We start from the raw sequence: 18,832 nt of genomic DNA, 5'->3' as shown, positions 1-18,832 counted from the left end.
GGAGAAACAAAAACCGCATCACGTGTCATAACCTGGTTCCTGCATATCGATACCCGTCCTCCTCCCCGGTCGGTCTTGTGATTCGCAGGGTGCGCGAAAGCTTATTTTGTTGGATATGCACTTTGATGCGCGATGGGCGTGGCTGCCAGGGTACAAAGTAGGGAGTTTTTTTTTCTTCCTCTCCTTTTCTTTTTTCTCTTTTTTCTTTTTTTTGATCGCTTGGGTCATAATATAAGACAACTAGGTATTCAGGAAATTGATTTCACACACACACACACTCAGGAAATTGATTTGAATTGGTATTGTGCTATCTAGCTACATGCTGCTGGTACGAGGTTAACTACATACGTACATGTAAGATGTAGCTAAGGAAAGCTCAAGAGAGCTGATAAACAAAGCTTAATTAAGGAAACGTGAGGAAATTCGACTACATCAGCTGAGCCTATCCATACTACACCGCGCAATAGGGAATGTTTGAGGCAGAGTGGGGAAAGGAATTCGTAAATTAACTACTGCTCATGAGAACACCCATGGTCGTATCATGATTCCGTAACAAAAAATAAAACATGGTCCTATTACATTAATTCATCCGACATACTACAAGAACGCCACAACAACCGCCACAACAACCGCCACAATTCCACATCCCATTCTGTTCCTCATTGCCTCTCCGGTAAATATCGGCTGAGGCGCCTGCTCTGATACAGTGGGCGACACCCCACCAGAACGTGTTCCATTACCGGCCGCCACCACTGCCGCCGACGATGAAGACGGGATTATCACAGTTTGTGAAGTGAACGTAACCGTGACTGTGTTTGGTGCAATGCTGGTATAGGAAGTGACGGTATCAGTCTCCAACGTTGTGGAAGGGGATGCCGCGGGTGTTATTGTCGTAACTGAGACTGATGTGGAGCTAGTTCCCGTGGGGCACGCGGGCGAGGTGAATGTCGGCCAGACAGTGCCACCAGTACAGGTTGGGTCCGGGCTGGATAGAAGGATGATATTTTAGTACGGGTGGCAGGTGTAATGGAAAAAAAGGAAGATTGAAGAAACTTACAAGCAGCCGCCGTACGTCTGACCGCAACTATTGATTTTATCGACGCAGATAGTATTGCATGTTTGGGAGGGGGTATAAGTTTCGGTAATAGTAGTGCACGGACTTAGGCTGTAGGTAGTCGGGAAGACGCCATTGTGGGTACAGTATGGGTCAAGTCTACAGGAGGTTAAGATTTTGATATATCTAAAGACACACCGGGCACATGGAACTTACAAGCAGACTCCCTCGATCCTACCGCAGCTGTTGATAAAGTCTGAGCAGATAAATGTGCTACATGTAGTAGTCGAGCCAGGAACTGTAGTGATAGTTGGCGGTGGTGCCGTGGTGGTGGTAGGACATGGGGGTTTGGAGAAAGATGGGAATGCAGTTCCACCAGTGCACTGTGGGTCAGGACTAGAGAAAGTATACGTTGTAAGCTAGATATTCAGATATAGAGCTAGAGAAGTGAGAGCTAAGAACATACAAGCAGCCGCCGTACATCTGGCCACAATCATTAATGTAGTCTGCGCAGATAGTTGGGCAAGCCGAAGATGTGGGACTGACTGTAGGGCAGGGTGGTTTTGAGAATGTTGGCCATGCAGTCCCGCCGGTACATTGGGGATCCGGGCTTATTACAGGTTTTAGCGGTTGGAACAATGACTCGAACCCGGGAGGGGAGGGGATGTGCAGTAGTTAGATTGGGATATTGGGGAAGTATAGAGGATTCATAAATCGATCTAAGTTAAGAAGGTAGAAAAAGGGTATACTTACAAGCAACCGCCATACATCATTCCACACTCGTTGATATAATCCGCACAGATTGATGGGCAGGCCGATGTAGAGATGGAAGACGGGCACCCATATGGGGCAGGAGTGTTGTCACAGGCATCCCATTGGCCTTCATACTCAACCGTTGTCGAGCTTGGAGCAGGGCTGGAAGTACCGGAGGCATACACATAGGTAGTTTTCGAGACCGGATTTCCCATGGCACCCTGGAGGAGGACAATGGCGAGGGCAACCCCGGATATGGATTTAGCGAAAGACATGTTGGTGATGAATTAGAGCTCGAAAGTATGGTAGAAGATATTCTCAGTTAGGTATTGACTATGCGTGATAATCGAGATTTATACTATTAATCTCTGCTGAGCTGAACGAGCGTTGATTCCTTAGAGCGAACGACAATGGTATCCACAACACTGAACGAAGGTTAGTTGTTGATATACCGAGTTTTCTTCCTTTCTGAACACCTAACGACCGGTTGCTGTCCAAAAGCTGTGGGCAGGCTGGTGGGAGGGGGGCCATACAGCCAGCATAAATACTTCTCCCAGAACATCATACTGGTTGCACGATTCCTCGAGAAACGACTGGGATGGCTCACATTTTCTCTATGTAGATGGTAACAGTAGACCTGGTGACCACACGAGCTACAAAGTGAGGCCTTGGCAAATAAATGCGGGGAGGAGAAACAATCGGGCAGTTGGGGGAGGAATACGGATGAGCGTGGTACAGAACCAATCAGGGATCGTGACAGAGTATATTTGCCTTTTCTTGCGCTGTATGCACACTCTTACGGTAACCGTACGGGGAAACTCTTGGCCTTGGTGCATATCTACAGTTACTATTGAACCGCAAACAACGCAAACAAAGGAATACTATCCGGAAGTCCATCCACCAAGAAGTAAGAACTAACTCAGACCCTTCCTCTCCCCAATCCCCCAGGTATTGTGCGTATTCAGGGATTCACCATTCGCGAACCCCACATCCACCATGCACGCCCTAGCGATGTCTTCCTGGCTGTGTCTATTTTTGGGTGAAAGGTCAGAATCGGAACAAGATCTGAAATTGCCCTTGTAGGCACCTACATCCATACAAACCTAGAGTACGGTACATGTACCCTCACTCTTTGCCTCGTGTGTCTCACAGCCGAATAAGCTTCGCGTACATAACATTTTTCGTTCCTGCAGAGCCGGCAAAGGTCGAATCCTCGAACCACGTCATTAAGTGAAACATTTTTTTTTGATATTTTATTTTATTTTTTAACCTTTCAAATTTTTGTTCAAAGGGAAAATAATAAACCTAGACTCGTATTTTAGGCACATGTTTGTTAGATTGCGGTTTTAACCGTTCGCGGCGTAAAATGGATCCCTTCGTACTGCAATGGATTGCATGATGTCTACAGGGATTGTGGTCTAAATCATGCACTAAAGAAATCTACCCGTATGATACTCGAAATTAATCTCCGTGTGACCTGACCCGGCATCGGGACAGGCAGAGTAGAGTAGGTAGGGGGAGAGGGAGGGGGAGAGGGAGAGGGAGAGAGGGAGAGAGGGAGTAGGGTATAAGTATAGCAACCACATAGAGACAAAGGGTGTTGGTTGGTGCGACTTGTACGATTCCTCAAACTATTCTTAGGTCTTAATTTTGTGTCAGCTTCTACTTGGTGAAAGAGGCAAGTAATACAATCTAATCACGATAGCACTACATGTATACTCTACTAACATAGAGTGTTGCAAACCGATAGGTACATCTTGTACATACCTGTACCTACATGTAGAATGAATACGAGGAACCGTCCAAATATGGGCATGTGTGTATCCCTGTTGTCAAATGCTCGGCTAGTAGCCGGCGAGTGAGAGGCCGTGATCCTCCCGCGGAGAGTGGCTAGGCTGTAACATGTTAACAAGCCACATATGTACATGTATTGTATCTAAACCTCCGAATTTGCGCGAATTCGTCTGATCATGATCAAACCCTGCGGTGTGATTTCCTTTGTGCCATGCAGTTACTACCACACCACATACGCCTGGCTATCAACCCGTTCGATCGTCATTGAGAAAGGGGAGGAAGTGCTTGATACATGCACTCAACGGGGCTGCTGACAAGCTTGCCTCGTCCCGAATCCCATGCCTGACAATGCGTATTTTGGACGCCCGCCGGTCACAGTTAAGGGAGTTACCATGTTCTTTGTAAGATAATACAGGCAGCCATTAACAACATGTACCTAGCAGTAATGTGATGTAAACAAAAAAAAATTTTTAAAAAAAGGAAGGGGGGGGGGGGGCATTCCATGTCAAGGCCCCCATATTGGCACGGCAGTGCTGATAGTGGGTACCCATCCTACTCCAGCCTTGGCATATATAACCTCCTCGCTTCTCCACCCTATCAAGAAGAAGAAAACTATAATATATTAAAATCACCAAGTATAACCCCCACCCAATTCCATCAAAGACATGAACCATGTCCGTGTGTGTACTCTTGTAGAAAGAGTCTATCTATGTGTGCAACTAATCTGGAGAAAGAAAAGTAATCGGGCCCGAATCATAACACCCCCACGTAACACCTAGCTGACTGAAATCACCATATTACAATATATTCAGACTCCTGTCAACGTCGAAATCGATATAGCGTTCTGATTGCTGTAACTGAGCTTGACTTTTGCCGGATAGGCTTCATGGATCAAGTCATGAACCAGGGGTTATGTAGAACTCCCTCTCTGGTGAGCTTTCTTTATTCCGAAACGCACGTCGCTATTGAACATTATAAGAACGATAGTTTGGGGGGAATCGAGGACTCCCTAAAAAGAACTACTTTTCCAGTTGAAATTAAAGTACTTTACACAACAAATCTCCAAGAGTCGTCCTTTTTTTTTAAAAAAAAAGAAAGCCAGTGGCAACCATGTAAAATACCACCTCCGCTTTACTAACGTCCTACAAGTATCTACTACCAAAACTCCGTTTTGCAAAATGAAGAAACGAATACCCACCCAGAACACCCGTACATAACCCATAAATTACAGACCAAAAAGGAACATTTGGTACAGTTATACGATGGTGTGTAAGTACATACAAATAAAACATTAGTAAAAAGAACATGAAAAAAAGACGAACTCCCATACCAAAATGTTGAAAGGCGTTATACAGTGTAAGGTGTTAAAAGATGCAAAAAAAGGTCCGCAAAATCCTAAATACGTAATCTAGCCTGATCCACGTAACTACCTAAGGACGTCACTCTACCGTTTTGTACGGTTGACAATATCTCCAGGTGCGGCTATGCCGGCCTGAGTGGGAATCAAAACATCTTCCGCTGAGACCCCATCTCCTTCAATCCGCTGCTCGCGGTGCATCGTTATATGTTTCGTCATCGTATCCTGCTCGAGAGACCCCCCAACAAATACTGCTGCCTCCTTAGCCATTTTCGTGTTATCTTCTTCCTCATCCTTGACCACTTTGGTTTTTTTAAAAGGCGCTGCTGGGTTACTGATAATTCCCAGGCTCTCTCTCTCGTCAAGTTCCCGCGCCCTAGGTCTCTTCCGACGACCAGTGGCGGAAGCAGATGCGCGGGGGGTAGTAGCAGTGGACATACTCTTCCTTGTCAGCTCGGGCAAGATCGTATCATCACTTGTACCACCAGCGCAGTCAACCACTCCTTCCAAATCTTCTGGTCCGAAACTTAGAATGATAGGCGCATTATCACCTATGCACCTCGAACCACATGGTCTATAAACCTTGTGTTCACTCTGATCATCTTCACCGGATCCAAACACTTTCCTCCACCCCTTATGACCATAGCCACACGCTTCATTGACATTCACACCCTCGTTCCATCCTTGATGGTATGCCAATGGCCATGTAACTACTAATTCTCCGGGATTTTGACTGAACTGGATTGAGCGTGCCCCAGCGGTTTCTAAGGTTTCTTTAGGCAAAAACAATGAAGCATGTCTAACAAACTGAGAGCATTTCGCCGGTTCCTTTCCGGATGAGGAGGAAGGATGAAGAACCCCATCAACAAAGCCTTCAACTAAGTAAAAGTCACGTGGGCAGACGACACGCCACGTCTTGGGGGCGCCAAGATGTTGGTAATTCAATGAAAATGCATTATAGTCTTCTGCATGGAGAGCAAAAAGGGTGTATGCTTGCCCAATGTAAAGGTAGGGCGTGTGAATACCTGTAACCTTGTGCTTTGAATCATGAACGATATTGCCAGGGAGCTCAGTTAATCTAGGGTCCTTGAGACCAAGGTAAGAACGTAGCGCTTCTGTGGCATCGTTGTCCGATGAATATTTTGAAACCCCCCCTTTATCACCTGTAAGAATTTCCCGCCAATCTCGACCACGTGCTACCATTGTCTCTTCTTGAAGGCTGCCATAAACCTGGATGGAAGGGTCGCGGGCTGCAATCCGTCGTTCCCGTTCGAGCTGAAGGTTAATGTCCTTCAGCCAATCTGTCCCAGAGACAAGTGTCTTTGGGGTTGAAGTAACATGGTAGATAGGTGCAATACTAGAGCTGGATTCAGGGTGAAGAGGTAAACGCTGGTCCATGCTAAAAACTTGAGGGATACCCATTTCATCGACTGCAGCCGGGGGAATTATGGAGGTATATTCATATTTTTTTGGGCGGCGGTGAGATTCCGTAGCATTCGAATTCTCAGCGGTATTAGAGAAGGCGGGAGGTTTCTCTGTATTGGGACTTATCCCATTTTGAGCGACGTATGAGGTTGGGTCTAGCGAAGAGTGTGGGTTGCGATTCTTGAATTCTGACCATGGTATGGGATCATCTAAGCTAGTCCCTGTTAGCATACCTCGTATAATAACCCGTCATGGATAGGGAAATGCTCGACCGGACGAAACCTCTTGCCTATGCAGGAATAGACGAGGAGACGAGATAGGGACTGTGTGTGAAGAAGAAAAAACTATAACTATACCATCCATCAGGAACACGGATCTTAGCCACTCCGATTTCAACCCCTATGGGCTCTAGTGCTTCAAGAATCTCCAAAAATCGTGAATTAAAGTCTTCCTTGCTTGGGCTACATATAAAAACTCCTGGACTACCATCATGCTGGGTCTCCCTGGTGGAATTTAACCAAGAAGGGAGTCTAGGAAGAAGCAGCCCGTCCCCGGTCACCATCAAATCTGACTCGCTGTAGCCGGCAAAAGCTCTATTGAATAACCTCTCTTCGATCGTTGCTGTAGTTGATGTTAGAAATGGGTATGCCTTCTTGGTTACAGAAGGGAACAAACATTTTCGCTTATTTTCCCATTCAGTTTCTTCGGGCCTCCGTCTTTGGTTTTTCTTATGTTTTGCGGCACGTGCCTTTGACCTACGTTCGCCAAAGAGCGGAATATCCTTGCTGTCACATCCAAGCTGCTCTGGACGAAGTACTTCATACGTGATGCCGTCATATTTTATTTTGGATGGGATATCTTGAGATACAGATCTCGACCGCGAATCAGTAGAAACGTAGGCAATGGGTTCCTCTTCGGTGGGACCAGCAACGGTCATGTCTGCGGCCATTGAGTTGATATTTGCAGCTCCGGCGCCGGAAGAGGCCTGAGAGTAAGTAGTAGAGGATATGATTTGAGAAGCGGAAGGAGAAGCAAGATCAACAAAAACCGAGGAAATCAAAGATGGATCTAAGGAAGGGTTTGGAGATGCCATTAATCCCATAGTAAACGATTGAACAGGAAGTAGGATATGGGAGCTGGCGCCTGTCCTAGAAACAAGTTAAGGAAGGCGGTTGTGGGGCTGTAGACAAGAACAAGGACCGACGACGTCCATACAAATGTCAATATTGACGCTTAGTCATCTATTTATCCTTGCCGTTGATCAAGGCTAGCCCATTACGGATACAGGTAGCGTGGCTTAGGTTGGACAGTGACACTGCCAAGTCCTATTCTATCTCGTTTTAACAGTTACGCTTGGCCACTTAGAGATGATGTGCAGCAGGACCTGCACGGTCTAGCCTTGTGTACTGGGGCATAGAGAGGTACATCATAGAAACCTCACGAAACGTAACAAATGAACAGACGGTAATCCGGTCAACCCAAATTCCACTCCAGGGAGAGGTTCTTTTTGAAAGCTGTCATTTTAGGTCTAAACATCGAACCACTACTGCGCTTTGAAATCCTTCACCACCTGGTAGGGCCCAAATATCAGTGTATACTAACATGATGATCATGTCATGGTCATGGTTTTTTGTTGTGCCGTAGGTACTGCGTTAGGCTGTATGTGCGCACCTAGCATGTGTGAACTCGGCAGCCTAGAAGGAACATGCGGGGTCAGGCGTTTCTACATGTATGTTTACGCCTCCAAATACCAACGCTGTCAACCCCGTAGATTATGCAAGACCTTCCTTAGATAAAACTGGTGCAGATGATATGTAAAGTATATCAAGAATACACTTTTTTTGACCAGCTTTGGTCTTCTCGGATGTGATTTGGCCTCTGATTTTTTTTCTAGATATCCCCGATAACTGAACCGAACACTTGGAACATCATACTCTATCGGAAGTCCTCCAAAAACTCATATCATGAAAAATATCCCCTTGGCGGTCAGGCGAGACAAAACCCATCTAGGTAATGAGAGAAACTGAGATGGTAAGCGATTATTAAAGTTTTAGTAAGGCGCGTAGGTATGGTCACTCTAAGAGTTTTTTACACCATACCTGCCGTATCGTTTGGTTGGGTGCCGCCAACGGGAATAAAAAAAAAAAAAAAAAAACGGACAACGAGTGATGTACTGTGACGGATAAAGGATCCTCTTTATGGGGCAGTAGAGCTCTCAGAGTTAAAAAGAAATGAGTGGCAAACAATAAGAGGATAAAGGCGAAGATTCAACCTGTTACAGCGTTTGCTTCCCATATAATATCAACCTCATGGTCAAGGGAAATTAAAATCAGGTAAATAGAAATCCAGGCCACCATCAAGAGGAAATTTTATGTCATCATCCTGATAGCGTAGTGGCAAAGCAAGCCGACCTCTATCAATTATACATGTACGTATCTACCAGAGTCTTCTTATGGAATCGAATGAGCTAGTAGAATGTATCAATCTCAGAATCTCTAGGCATGATAGTGCTGAGTTTGGCTATAATTTAGAATAAAGGTGCCTTGGCAGTAGAACACCTCTGCCCTTGTTCTCATAGTGGGGTTTTGCCCTGCATGGAAAGGTACATTAACTTAGGCTCTGTTCGGACGGACGTGGTATTCAATACTGTGGTAAATTTGGTTGCATGGTATCATGCCCTGAGATAAAACCAAGTATTCGCCAAAGGGGGAAGCGTTCGGACGGAGTTGAGATATTGTTGGGTAGAGGCATAAAGATACGGGAAATAAATACCTCCAGAGGTATTTGTTAAAACCATGGTATTTTGTGGCGTATCCATGGTATCAAAACTAATAATTTGGGCCATCCGAACACTAAAATACTACATTGACTTACACACCTTCCTACTCGGGGTGAATACCATGGTATTGACGTCCGTCCGAACAGAGCCTTAAATTTATCTTGAACTTCAAATCCAGAGTTTTTAATGCAAAACCAACCGAAAGAAAGCAGTTGGCCGACCGTATTTGTAAAATTGGCAACCTAAAGTGTGTAGATTTGGGAATTCCGGATGATTAAAGATCGAGTGCCGGTTCCTCGGAGTTACGACTAATTTAGTCACCCGCTGGTTATGATATAATGATGTAGTTTCGGTTCGACGCTAAAAACTATAAGAGCTGTTGAGGCCACCTATAATTCCGCTGAAACGAAGAATAAAACGAAAGAACAACAATTAATAGTACCCATTATCACAAATTCTTCCATAAATATACACCGACTCAGGAAAGAAATGAAATCATGCGCCGTTACCGCAGCTGGTAGTGCTTTGATCTTTGCGGCACTTGCTATTGCAGGACCTTTGGTACGTTGATCAATTGAGTTCTTGCTACCTTAACATTATGCCTTCAAAATCTCTTTGCAGTTCCGCTGTTGGGTTTGTCACTGATCATATATATTCAGCCTCCGGCAGTGAACACGGCGGTCGAGACTTCTCAACACTTAATAATCAGAGAAACACACCCACTCTCTAGCGGTTCATCCATCTCATACAACACGATTTCTCATGCCGAAGAGGGAGCCATTGCTACCCAAAGCTCGACCCCCAGCGGTGTAAGTTATAGGCTTGACACTAATAAAAGGACCCCGCCTGATAACATCGGTGTGACTGATGATTCCCTATTGGTATGTGTAACATTCCTGGAATATGCTTTTATTAATGACATGATAGCATGACCCAGGCACGCTTGAAGATGCATATAAAACACTCGCTCCTGCCGAGATCGTGGCATATAATAACCTCGGCCCAGTTATTCCAAGTGAACCTCTACCACCAGTATTGTCCTCAGCAATAGTTTCCAGCGACCCTCCGCTCCCGAAGTCCTCTACCGGGCCCGCAATTGGTAATGAGAGTGCCGCTGAAATCGTGAATACAGAGATCCCCGACTCAATAATTCCTGACAATTCTCTGCCTCCGGGGCCGGGGGACTCCTCCAATTCCGAACAGACTGGGACTGGGATTGTTGTAACCGCTCATCCTGGTCCTGTCATGTTTGATGGCCCGTTACCACTGATCACATCTGAGCCAAAGCTAGTGGCAAGATCAGTTATGGATTTAAGGACCGTGGAGGTCGGGGATAGTCTACAGATTCAACCGCAAGCTGTTCTGGGAACATCGAAACTCTACTCGCGAACTGGTCTTGATGTAGGGACTAGTCAACGTGTTGCTACCGAGGGCGTGGGTGGTGATGCAGGATCTCGAACCTTATCATCCCAGCACCCGGCAATATTTGAAGGGAAATCTTCTAGAAGATATGTTCCGGTCGGTGTCATGTAAGCTTTGTTAGCAGTGGCTGTCGCGTTTGTAATGATGTAGAAGGTGGAAACCCATGTATGTAGAAGGGACTAGAACTTTGATATTGACATTGTAATCTCATCTATGTATGTACATGTATGTACATACCGCAGTAATTCGTCTTAGCGGACGGCTACACAGACGTCAAAATTGCCTTTTACAGTGCGATGAGGGAAGATTAGGAGGGCATTTTCAAGACAAGTAACCAGATCAAGGAATTTCAACAATGTAAATATGCGCCTTCTGACCTGTCGCCTGTATAAATCTGATAGCGGATTCACAAGTACTGGTAGAGCAGCGCAGTGGAGTGAGGTATATATGATTCGGGGAGGGATGGCAACTACAGTCTTTTACCGTCTCTTGACGAATACTGCCAGTTGACGAACAGGGGACTTTGGGCCAATAGACCGGAGATCTCGTAGTTTGGCTGTTGCTTGGGGTCCCTGTTCGTCAAGTGGCAGTATTCGTCAAGAGACGGTAAAAGACTGTACCCATCAAACACCAAAGGCTTCTTAGAAACAGAAGGAAGAACTTTATAATTATAAATCCCTAGAAGTCGCCGCTGACGTACTTACTTGCGGCTAGGCGGGATGGGCCGGTACCTGTGTTGGCGTGATCCCTCGTGGCGGATCCCGACCGCGCTAAGACCCCATCCGTGTAGGTACAGTACGCGGTGGTGTCGCGGCAGTGCAATTTGCAAAAGCGCGTTTTCCTCGCCAGCACTTCTTGTCTTCATCTACCCCATCCCATCCTACAACACCGCCTCCTACATCTTTTTCAATCAATCTATCAAAGGAAAAAAAAAAGCCTTTACGTTCTATCTAGCTTCTCTTTGGAGACTACTAGAAGAGTTCAGTTTCCCGTATGTACATCCCCCCCCATACCCCCTCCCCCGAGATAACCTAGACTTCCCGTCATTGTGTTTTCATCTTCCGTAACGTCCTTACCGCGACTTTTTCTCATATTTTGCGACAATCCCTTTATCAATTTACTAACCTGGCGGTCTATATTAATTGCAAAGGAAAAGAAAAACGCATATCAAAATCATCTACAGCGCAATTACTGCGCACTTCCGTCGATGGCAACGTTTCCCAGGCGGCGTCGCGCAGTTGTAGAAGAATCTTCTGATGACTCTGATGGCGAGGGTAATTCCGGACAGGGTGCTGATGCAGCCGAGGATTCTCCAAAGAAGAAAACTGCAGGCAAGATGTTCATGACTGCTGTAGAGAGTATGTTGAAAATTTCCTTCATTTTTCTTCCCGTGTATCGGAGTCTGAGCAAACTAAACAAATAAACCTAGTTCCTGTTCGTCCTTCTGGTCCAAAATTCTCTAAAAATCCTCCGACAACTGCTTCCAGGCAATTGTCCATGAGAAATTATTTTAGCAGTTCTCCCAGCTCGAATTTAGTAGTGGTACCTTCAAAGGGAAAAAGCACATCCAAGTCTTCACAAAAAACATCCACACTCAATACTTTCGTTGTTAGATCGCCACAAAAGCCGCCTGCCCCTCCACCAGTCAGCAAACCTAGAGGTAGAGCTCGATCCCTCAACAATAGCTCAAAAATGGTTATCGATTTGGACAGCGATAAAGATGACGAGTCCGATTTTGCTCCGCCCTCAGAAGCGCCCTCCGATGGCGAGGCATCTGTAGCTGAGTCGGCGGTTCCTACTGACGATGAAATTGACCCAAAGGAAGAGGAATCATCTGAGCTTGAACCTATCTTTGCGAAGGGATCCTCTAGTAAAACTGCTAAAGTTGCTGCAAAAAAAAGCTCGGGCGCTGCCGATAAGCACCACTCGTTACCCAAAAAATGTGGTTTGACGATTAAACCCCGAGAAGGGGACCTTCCACCCATCTCCGATCTTCAATTAATCTTCGATGATATCGTTTCTCGGATTCCAGCGGTGACGGGTTTATTTGGTGATAGAGGTGGGAGGAGGCTTAGGGTTGCAACTATGTGTTCAGGAACCGAAAGTCCTTTGCTTGCTTTAGGCTTGTTTGGAAGAAGTTTCCAGAAAATGGGATTGGGCAAGCTCGAAATACAGCATGTCTTCAGCTGTGAAATTGAGCCATACAAACAAGCGTAAGTTAGCATCTATGCCCCCGCGTTACATGTGCTGATTTTTTTTCAAGTTATATTGAGCGAAACTTCAAGCCACCGATCTTGTTTAGAGATATCAGAGAACTGGGCCAAGATTTTGCGTGAGTTTATTTATTTCTTTCTCATATATGGCGCATATTTTTTCTGGGTGCTTGATTCTAATATATTAGATAGCACTACGGCTTATGGTGCTAAAGTTGCTGTCCCTGGGAATGTTGACCTTTTGGTTGCTGGTACATCTTGCGTAGATTTTTCAAATCTCAACAACAAGAAAAAGACGCTCGACGATGTAGGTGAATCATCTGATACGTTTCATGGCATGATGAGGTGGGTAAATCGTCATCGGCCGACCATCATCATCCACGAAAATGTGGCTGGGGCGGCCTGGACAGAAATGCGGGCTGAATACTTAGAAGCCGGATATTCGGCCGAGTTTCTGACAAGTTTCGATACGAAAAACTATTACATTCCGCAAACCCGCTGCAGAGGATATCTGTTTGCCATCGATCAAAAAGGAAGCTCAATTCCAAATCAATGGATTGATGCTATGAGAAAGTTGCGCCGGCCAGCATCGTGTACACTAGAAGCATTCCTCTTGCAATCCGACGACCCAAGAATTCATCAAGTTCGAATGGATCTGGCTACCAAGAGAGACGGAAACAATAGACCTGCCCGATCGGTCGAGTGGGAAAAATGTGAGGGAAAGCATCAAAAGGAAAGGATTGTCCAGAAACTGGGGCTGAAAAGACCGATGACACAATGGGAAGAGGGGGGAATCTCTAAAATGTTTGATTTTGCTTGGCAAGACTGGGGTCACTCGCAGGTTGACCGAGTGCTGGATTTAATGGATATCAATCTGTTAACTCAAGCAAAAGCTGGCGTCGATGCCAATTACAAGGAACAATTTTGGAATTTGTCTCAGAACGTGGATCGCAATACTTTTGGTAAAGCGAATGGGATTTGCCCATGTCTCACTCCACATATGATTCCTTTTTTGACATTCCGCGGTGGCCCAATGATTGGCCTCGAGTCTCTTGCCATGCAAGGACTTCCTATCAATGAATTACTTCTAACGAGAGAGACGTCCCAAGAACTACAGAACCTTGCAGGAAATGCAATGTCGTCAACTGTCGTTGGAACCGCTATTCTCGCAGCTTTGATCTTATCTCAAGATCATCTCAAACCAGCAGATAACGACGACATGGAAATTGATGTCGAGGAGGTTGATATATCTACAAGAATCAGTGGTGTTAGCAAGTTGCTTGAGAGGCCGTTGGACTTGTCTACATCCCAACAACTCCAGATTAAAACACTTCTCAAGGAAGCACAAAGGAGTGCCAGGCTCTGTGTATGCGAGGGTAGATCAGACATTACCGGTAATAAGATCTCGGTTTGTAAGGAGTGTGGACACACTTCTTGCGAGAAGTGCGGTGGCCGCCCTGAACATCACTACATCCCTTTCAAATACACGGATAACCGCATTACCCCTTTGCAGTTTGAACACAAAGTTAAGAGTGTTTTACCTATGCGCCTTTTAGTAGACGGCATATCTAGCAATCTTCTTGATGATCTGAAGAATAGAAACCCTGACATTGCAGCAAACATCAAAAATAGCGACTGGAAAACCTTTCAAGACTGCTTGACTTATGCCGTTAAGTCTGAGTTCAGATTTATGAGCCTTAAGCGCCAAGAGATCTGGAGTGCAAACTACGATGCCCCAGAAGCCCGAATCGAATTATTGCTTGACCCTCTACAACCGGAGTGGAGGCTTTTTGCCAAGTGTCCAGCGACGGACGGGGCTCTAAGTTTTAGACGTAAAATGTGCGAGATGCCACTTGCCAGAATGAGACTCGCTGGTGCAAGTGATCCTATGGAAGGTCAGTGGGAGATATGTCTCCCAGCTAGATACGAATTCAAACTTGAAATCGAAGGCAAAGGATCATTAGTAGAAAGCTGGGAGGCTTCGATCGGTTTACAGGACCCTAAATTTGCGGACAAAAAAGTATGGGATCACATCCAGGTCTCGGTTCCTGATGATATGAAGCACTGCTTGGATCAGAACATCAACGGTACTTACAAGCTTTTGCCTACATGCGGCACTGCAAATGGATCTTTGCACAAAAAAGTGGATCAAGACGGCGCTTTACCCATCTACTTCTTTTTAGACCCGACAAAGACCAGCGAAGCTAAAAGTGATCCCTTCGTATTCTCAACCACGACTAGACGGTATGCATACGGCGAAAAAAGGCCACTTATAGCAAGGATGGAAACAAAATTCCGGCCCTCTTCAGCTAACGGCCCTCGAACATTTGAATGTTTTGCAGATGGACAGTGGGTTTCCACTGATGAAGTCACACTCGCAACTCCCGTGGGTAAAAAAGACATGGTCAACGAGGGCGTTTTTTCTATACCCGGTCCTCAAGGGTTGTCAGTTAGTGTTTCGAATGATGACTGTAAGACTGCGAATGCGGTCTTGACTTGTCGAGTTCCCTTGAAGAATCAAGCCGAGGAAATTTGGACGGAAGGTGCCTGGACTGAGGTTGACAGAATCCACGAAAGGAATACATTCGAGTCTTTGGCTTGGCTCACAGAGCGTATCCGTTCTATGGAACAGCTTTCAAAATGGAATAATCTCAATCTCCCTAGTGATTATTCGAACTGTGAAAGGTGTGCGCCAACAGCGCCAAGTCTGAAATGGGTCCGCAAAGGCAACAAATATGTTCCTCGCGAGGATTCGGAACAAGCTGCGCCTTATGAGCGAGCACTGAAGAACAGGCCCTCCCCATTCGTCACACAGTTGAAATTAGAACGCTCTAGCAACGGGGACAAAATAGGCCTCTTAAGGATTGGTCTCAACATACCCACACTGGTCCACCGAGCACTTTCCAGGCTTCCATATGCAGAGAACGCCATTCCAATGCTTAGCTGGCGTCTTACGACAGACTACATCCCGGTTAGCAAACTCGTTCTCCCGCCCTTCGAGCTTACCAGCAACAAACGAGATGCTCAGTTCACCCAACCGCCTAATTTCATTACCAAGCTGCGACCAGAACAGCTCAGGTCGCTTACATGGATGATGAAACAGGAGAAAGATGAAGCTCCCCCATTTATCGAAGAGGAGGTCTCCGAAGCTCTTCTTCCGCATCTTAATTGGAAAGCTGAAGGCAGAGCGGAAAGGCCTGTTCAGGTTCTTGGGGGCGTTCTCGCGGATCAGGTCGGATACGGCAAAACCGCGATCACTCTTGGATTGATTGATTGTTCTCACACCGACATTACACTTCCTTCAAAGACTCCTGGAATGATCCCCGTGAAGGCCACCTTGATTGTCGTGCCCCCTCACCTCACCAACCAATGGCCATCTGAAATCGCAAAATTCACTGGAAACAGGTATAAAATCATCAAGCTTAAGTCGCATACCGATTTGAACAAGACCTCTATCCAGCAAATAATGAACGCCGACATCATTGTTGTCTCGTCAACCTTGTTTAAAAGTGATGCATATCTCTCTAGTTTGGCTACGTTTTCAGCATCGAACACCCCACCTGGGTCAGATGGCAGGCGATTTAATGCCTGGCAGGATCAAGCTCTCATAGATCTGAAAGAGCAGGTTGAGAACCTTCGCAATGGCGGCGCCGATTTTGTTCTGGGCAGGATGGAAGAACAGTCCAAAAAATTGAAAAGCGAAGACGTCGGAGAGGTATTCGTACAGACCAAACGCCTCATTGGCAAAGCATATGTCGAAGCAAAGGAGAAGGGGAAAGCAGGCGCTAAACGCAAGAGACCTGAAACTGACCAAGATTCTGATTCCAACGATAGTTCTTCCAGTGTATCTGGTCGTACGAAGAAAAGCAAAGTTTCCGTAGCGCATACGGAAGGTGATCCGTGGAAACTCAAGTCATCACTGGTAAAACGAGATTGGAAACAAATGATGGCGCCACCACTTGCAATGTTCCACTTCAACAGGCTGGTGATTGACGAGTACACGTATCTAGGAGGCCGGATCCATTCTTCTATCACATGTTTAAAATCAAAGTTCCGCTGGATTCTGTCCGGTACTCCACCATTAGATGACTTTGCAGATGTCAAGACTATCTCGGTATTTTTGGGTGTTCATCTCGGTATTGATGATGATATGGTTGGCAAGATTGATAATAGGAAAAAGATCAAGAAAGACCGCACAGGTAAGTTGAAAGATTAGCCGGAAGGAGGTCATAACTAACCCGAGTCTAGATGTTGAGGCTTTCACTGCTTTCCGCGAGCTCAGGTCTCCGAATTGGCACCAAAGGAGACAAGAGGTTGCCCAAGCTTTCTTGAACCAGTTTGTCCGTCAAAACATCGCAGAGATCGACGAAATTCCCTTTGAAGAGCATGCAGTCCCTGTGTCCCTCCCAGCTGCTGAGCGCGCCATTTATCTTGAACTTGAGCACCATCTGCAGGCTTTAGATATGAATATCAGAAGGTCGAAGATCAAGCTCGATAACGACAGGGACAAGAGGTTGCAGGAGTCGTTAGGAGACAGTGCATCCGCTGAAGAAGCATTGCTTAAGCGCTGTTCTCACTTTGTTCTCGATTTTACGAAAGAGGACGAAGAGAACGCTGTCCAGGCGTGTCAAGTTATTGTGAAAGATCGCAAGCGTCAACTTACCAGCTGTCGCGAAGAGGTCCTTCAACGCTTGGTGGATTGTCTGAAGCGGCATAAAGAAATCCCCAAGTCCTCTTTTCCTGGGGAGGATCATTTCAACACTTGGTTGACTACTACCCGTACTGCTGGTATCGGTGACGCAGAAGCTGGGGAAGATATACTTGCGTTGATTGATCAGGCTTATGGGAACGGGAAAGGCCCTGCTCCTTTTACTGACATCGGGAACGTCCCTAAAGTGAATTATCTATCAAAATCCAAGAAAACCGCCAAGGGTAAGAAAGAGGATGACGATGTTATTCCATGGCCAACTTCAATGGAGGACAAGATTCAACAGCTCCGTGACCGAACCAGTCAACTCCGCGCTCTCGTAAGGAAAGAGCTTGTCGGGCGCCACAGATCCTTGCGCTATTTTAAAATTGTCCGCGATCTACAGCAATTCGGGCTAGCGGAGTTTGCGAAGCGTAATTCTATATCCAATGTTTCATGTCCCGGCTGTGGTAGATCCGGCCTGCCTGTTTCTGAAATCGCTGTTCTTTCAAGCTGTGGGCACCAGGGTTGCTACACCTGCCTCGAGGCCGCGGCACACAGACAAGAATGCCTTACTGCGGGCTGTGATGCCCCAGCACGTGTTCTCAACGTTGTTAAGGGAGACAGCTTGGGGGTTGAAGACCCTAAAGAAGGCCTTGGAAAGCACTATGGGATGAAATTGGAGAAGGTTATGGAGCTTATCAAAGAAACCATTCCGAAGAAAGACAAGGTTCTACTCTTTGTACAGTTCCCAGACCTCATGGAGAAAGTTGCGGAGGTCTTGTCGGAGTATAAGATCGACTTCCTGCAACTCAAGGGCACAGCGGCAGCACAAAGTAAGGCTTTGCAGCGTTTCCAGGAGGCCGGCGATAAGGACAGTCTCAAAGTGCTGTTGTTGAACGTAATGGATGAGAGTGCTTCTGGAGCGTGAGTGATCTCCTTCTTGATAGTTTTTACCCTATGACACTAACGATTCATTTACAGAAATCTGACCAATGCGAATCACGCCATCTTCCTTTCTCCACTCTTAACGACAAGCGACTACGAGTACCGTTCTTGCGAAACTCAAGCCATTGGCCGTGTTCGTAGATATGGCCAACAGAAGAAGGTGCATGTCTGGCGCTTCTTGACAGAAAACACCATTGACATCACCATATTTGAACAGCGTTCCGGCCTCAAGTTCAAGGATTATCCACAGTATAGAGTTTAGAATTTTTCTTTTGTCGTCATGATTCCTTCAGCACGATTGTTTCATAAAGATGGATTCATTGGGATACCTTCATTTTTCTTTTAGGAGTTTATAATTTTCTTGGAATGGGCTGTAGAAGTGTTTTGGGAAAGGTTCTTT

The 18,832-nt window shown here is 46.0% G+C and overlaps 3 protein-coding genes across 3 annotated transcripts; 1 reads left to right on the top strand and 2 right to left on the bottom strand.

The window, feature by feature from the left end:
• Positions 1-597: 597 nt before the first annotated feature.
• On the bottom strand, positions 598-2,082 carry LAJ45_03814 (uncharacterized protein; the record flags this gene model as incomplete). Its single annotated transcript, XM_046113398.1, has 5 exons — positions 598-985; positions 1,058-1,213; positions 1,271-1,450; positions 1,521-1,664; positions 1,808-2,082. The coding sequence occupies 5 exons, from the start codon at positions 2,080-2,082 to the stop codon at positions 598-600; spliced, it is 1,143 nt and encodes a 380-aa protein (XP_045973127.1).
• A 2,963-nt stretch (positions 2,083-5,045) lies between these two features.
• Positions 5,046-7,485, bottom strand: LAJ45_03813 (uncharacterized protein; the record flags this gene model as incomplete). Its single annotated transcript, XM_046113397.1, has 3 exons — positions 5,046-6,597; positions 6,740-7,004; positions 7,059-7,485. 3 exons carry the CDS (start codon positions 7,483-7,485, stop codon positions 5,046-5,048), a joined length of 2,244 nt encoding a protein of 747 aa, XP_045973126.1.
• A 2,166-nt stretch (positions 7,486-9,651) lies between these two features.
• On the top strand, positions 9,652-18,694 carry LAJ45_03812 (uncharacterized protein; the record flags this gene model as incomplete). Its single annotated transcript, XM_046113396.1, has 10 exons — positions 9,652-9,723; positions 9,822-10,043; positions 10,090-10,691; positions 11,539-11,575; positions 11,735-11,942; positions 12,014-12,797; positions 12,848-12,916; positions 12,990-16,996; positions 17,046-18,411; positions 18,469-18,694. The coding sequence occupies 10 exons, from the start codon at positions 9,652-9,654 to the stop codon at positions 18,692-18,694; spliced, it is 7,593 nt and encodes a 2,530-aa protein (XP_045973125.1).
• Positions 18,695-18,832: the final 138 nt, after the last annotated feature.

This window comes from Morchella importuna (genome assembly GCF_003444635.1).
Source record: "Morchella importuna strain M04M26 chromosome Unknown Morimp01GS009, whole genome shotgun sequence".
In the NCBI taxonomy this organism is placed as follows: domain Eukaryota; kingdom Fungi; phylum Ascomycota; class Pezizomycetes; order Pezizales; family Morchellaceae; genus Morchella; species Morchella importuna.
Note: the sequence above shows the minus strand (reverse complement) of the source record. Positions and strands in the feature narration are given on the sequence as shown.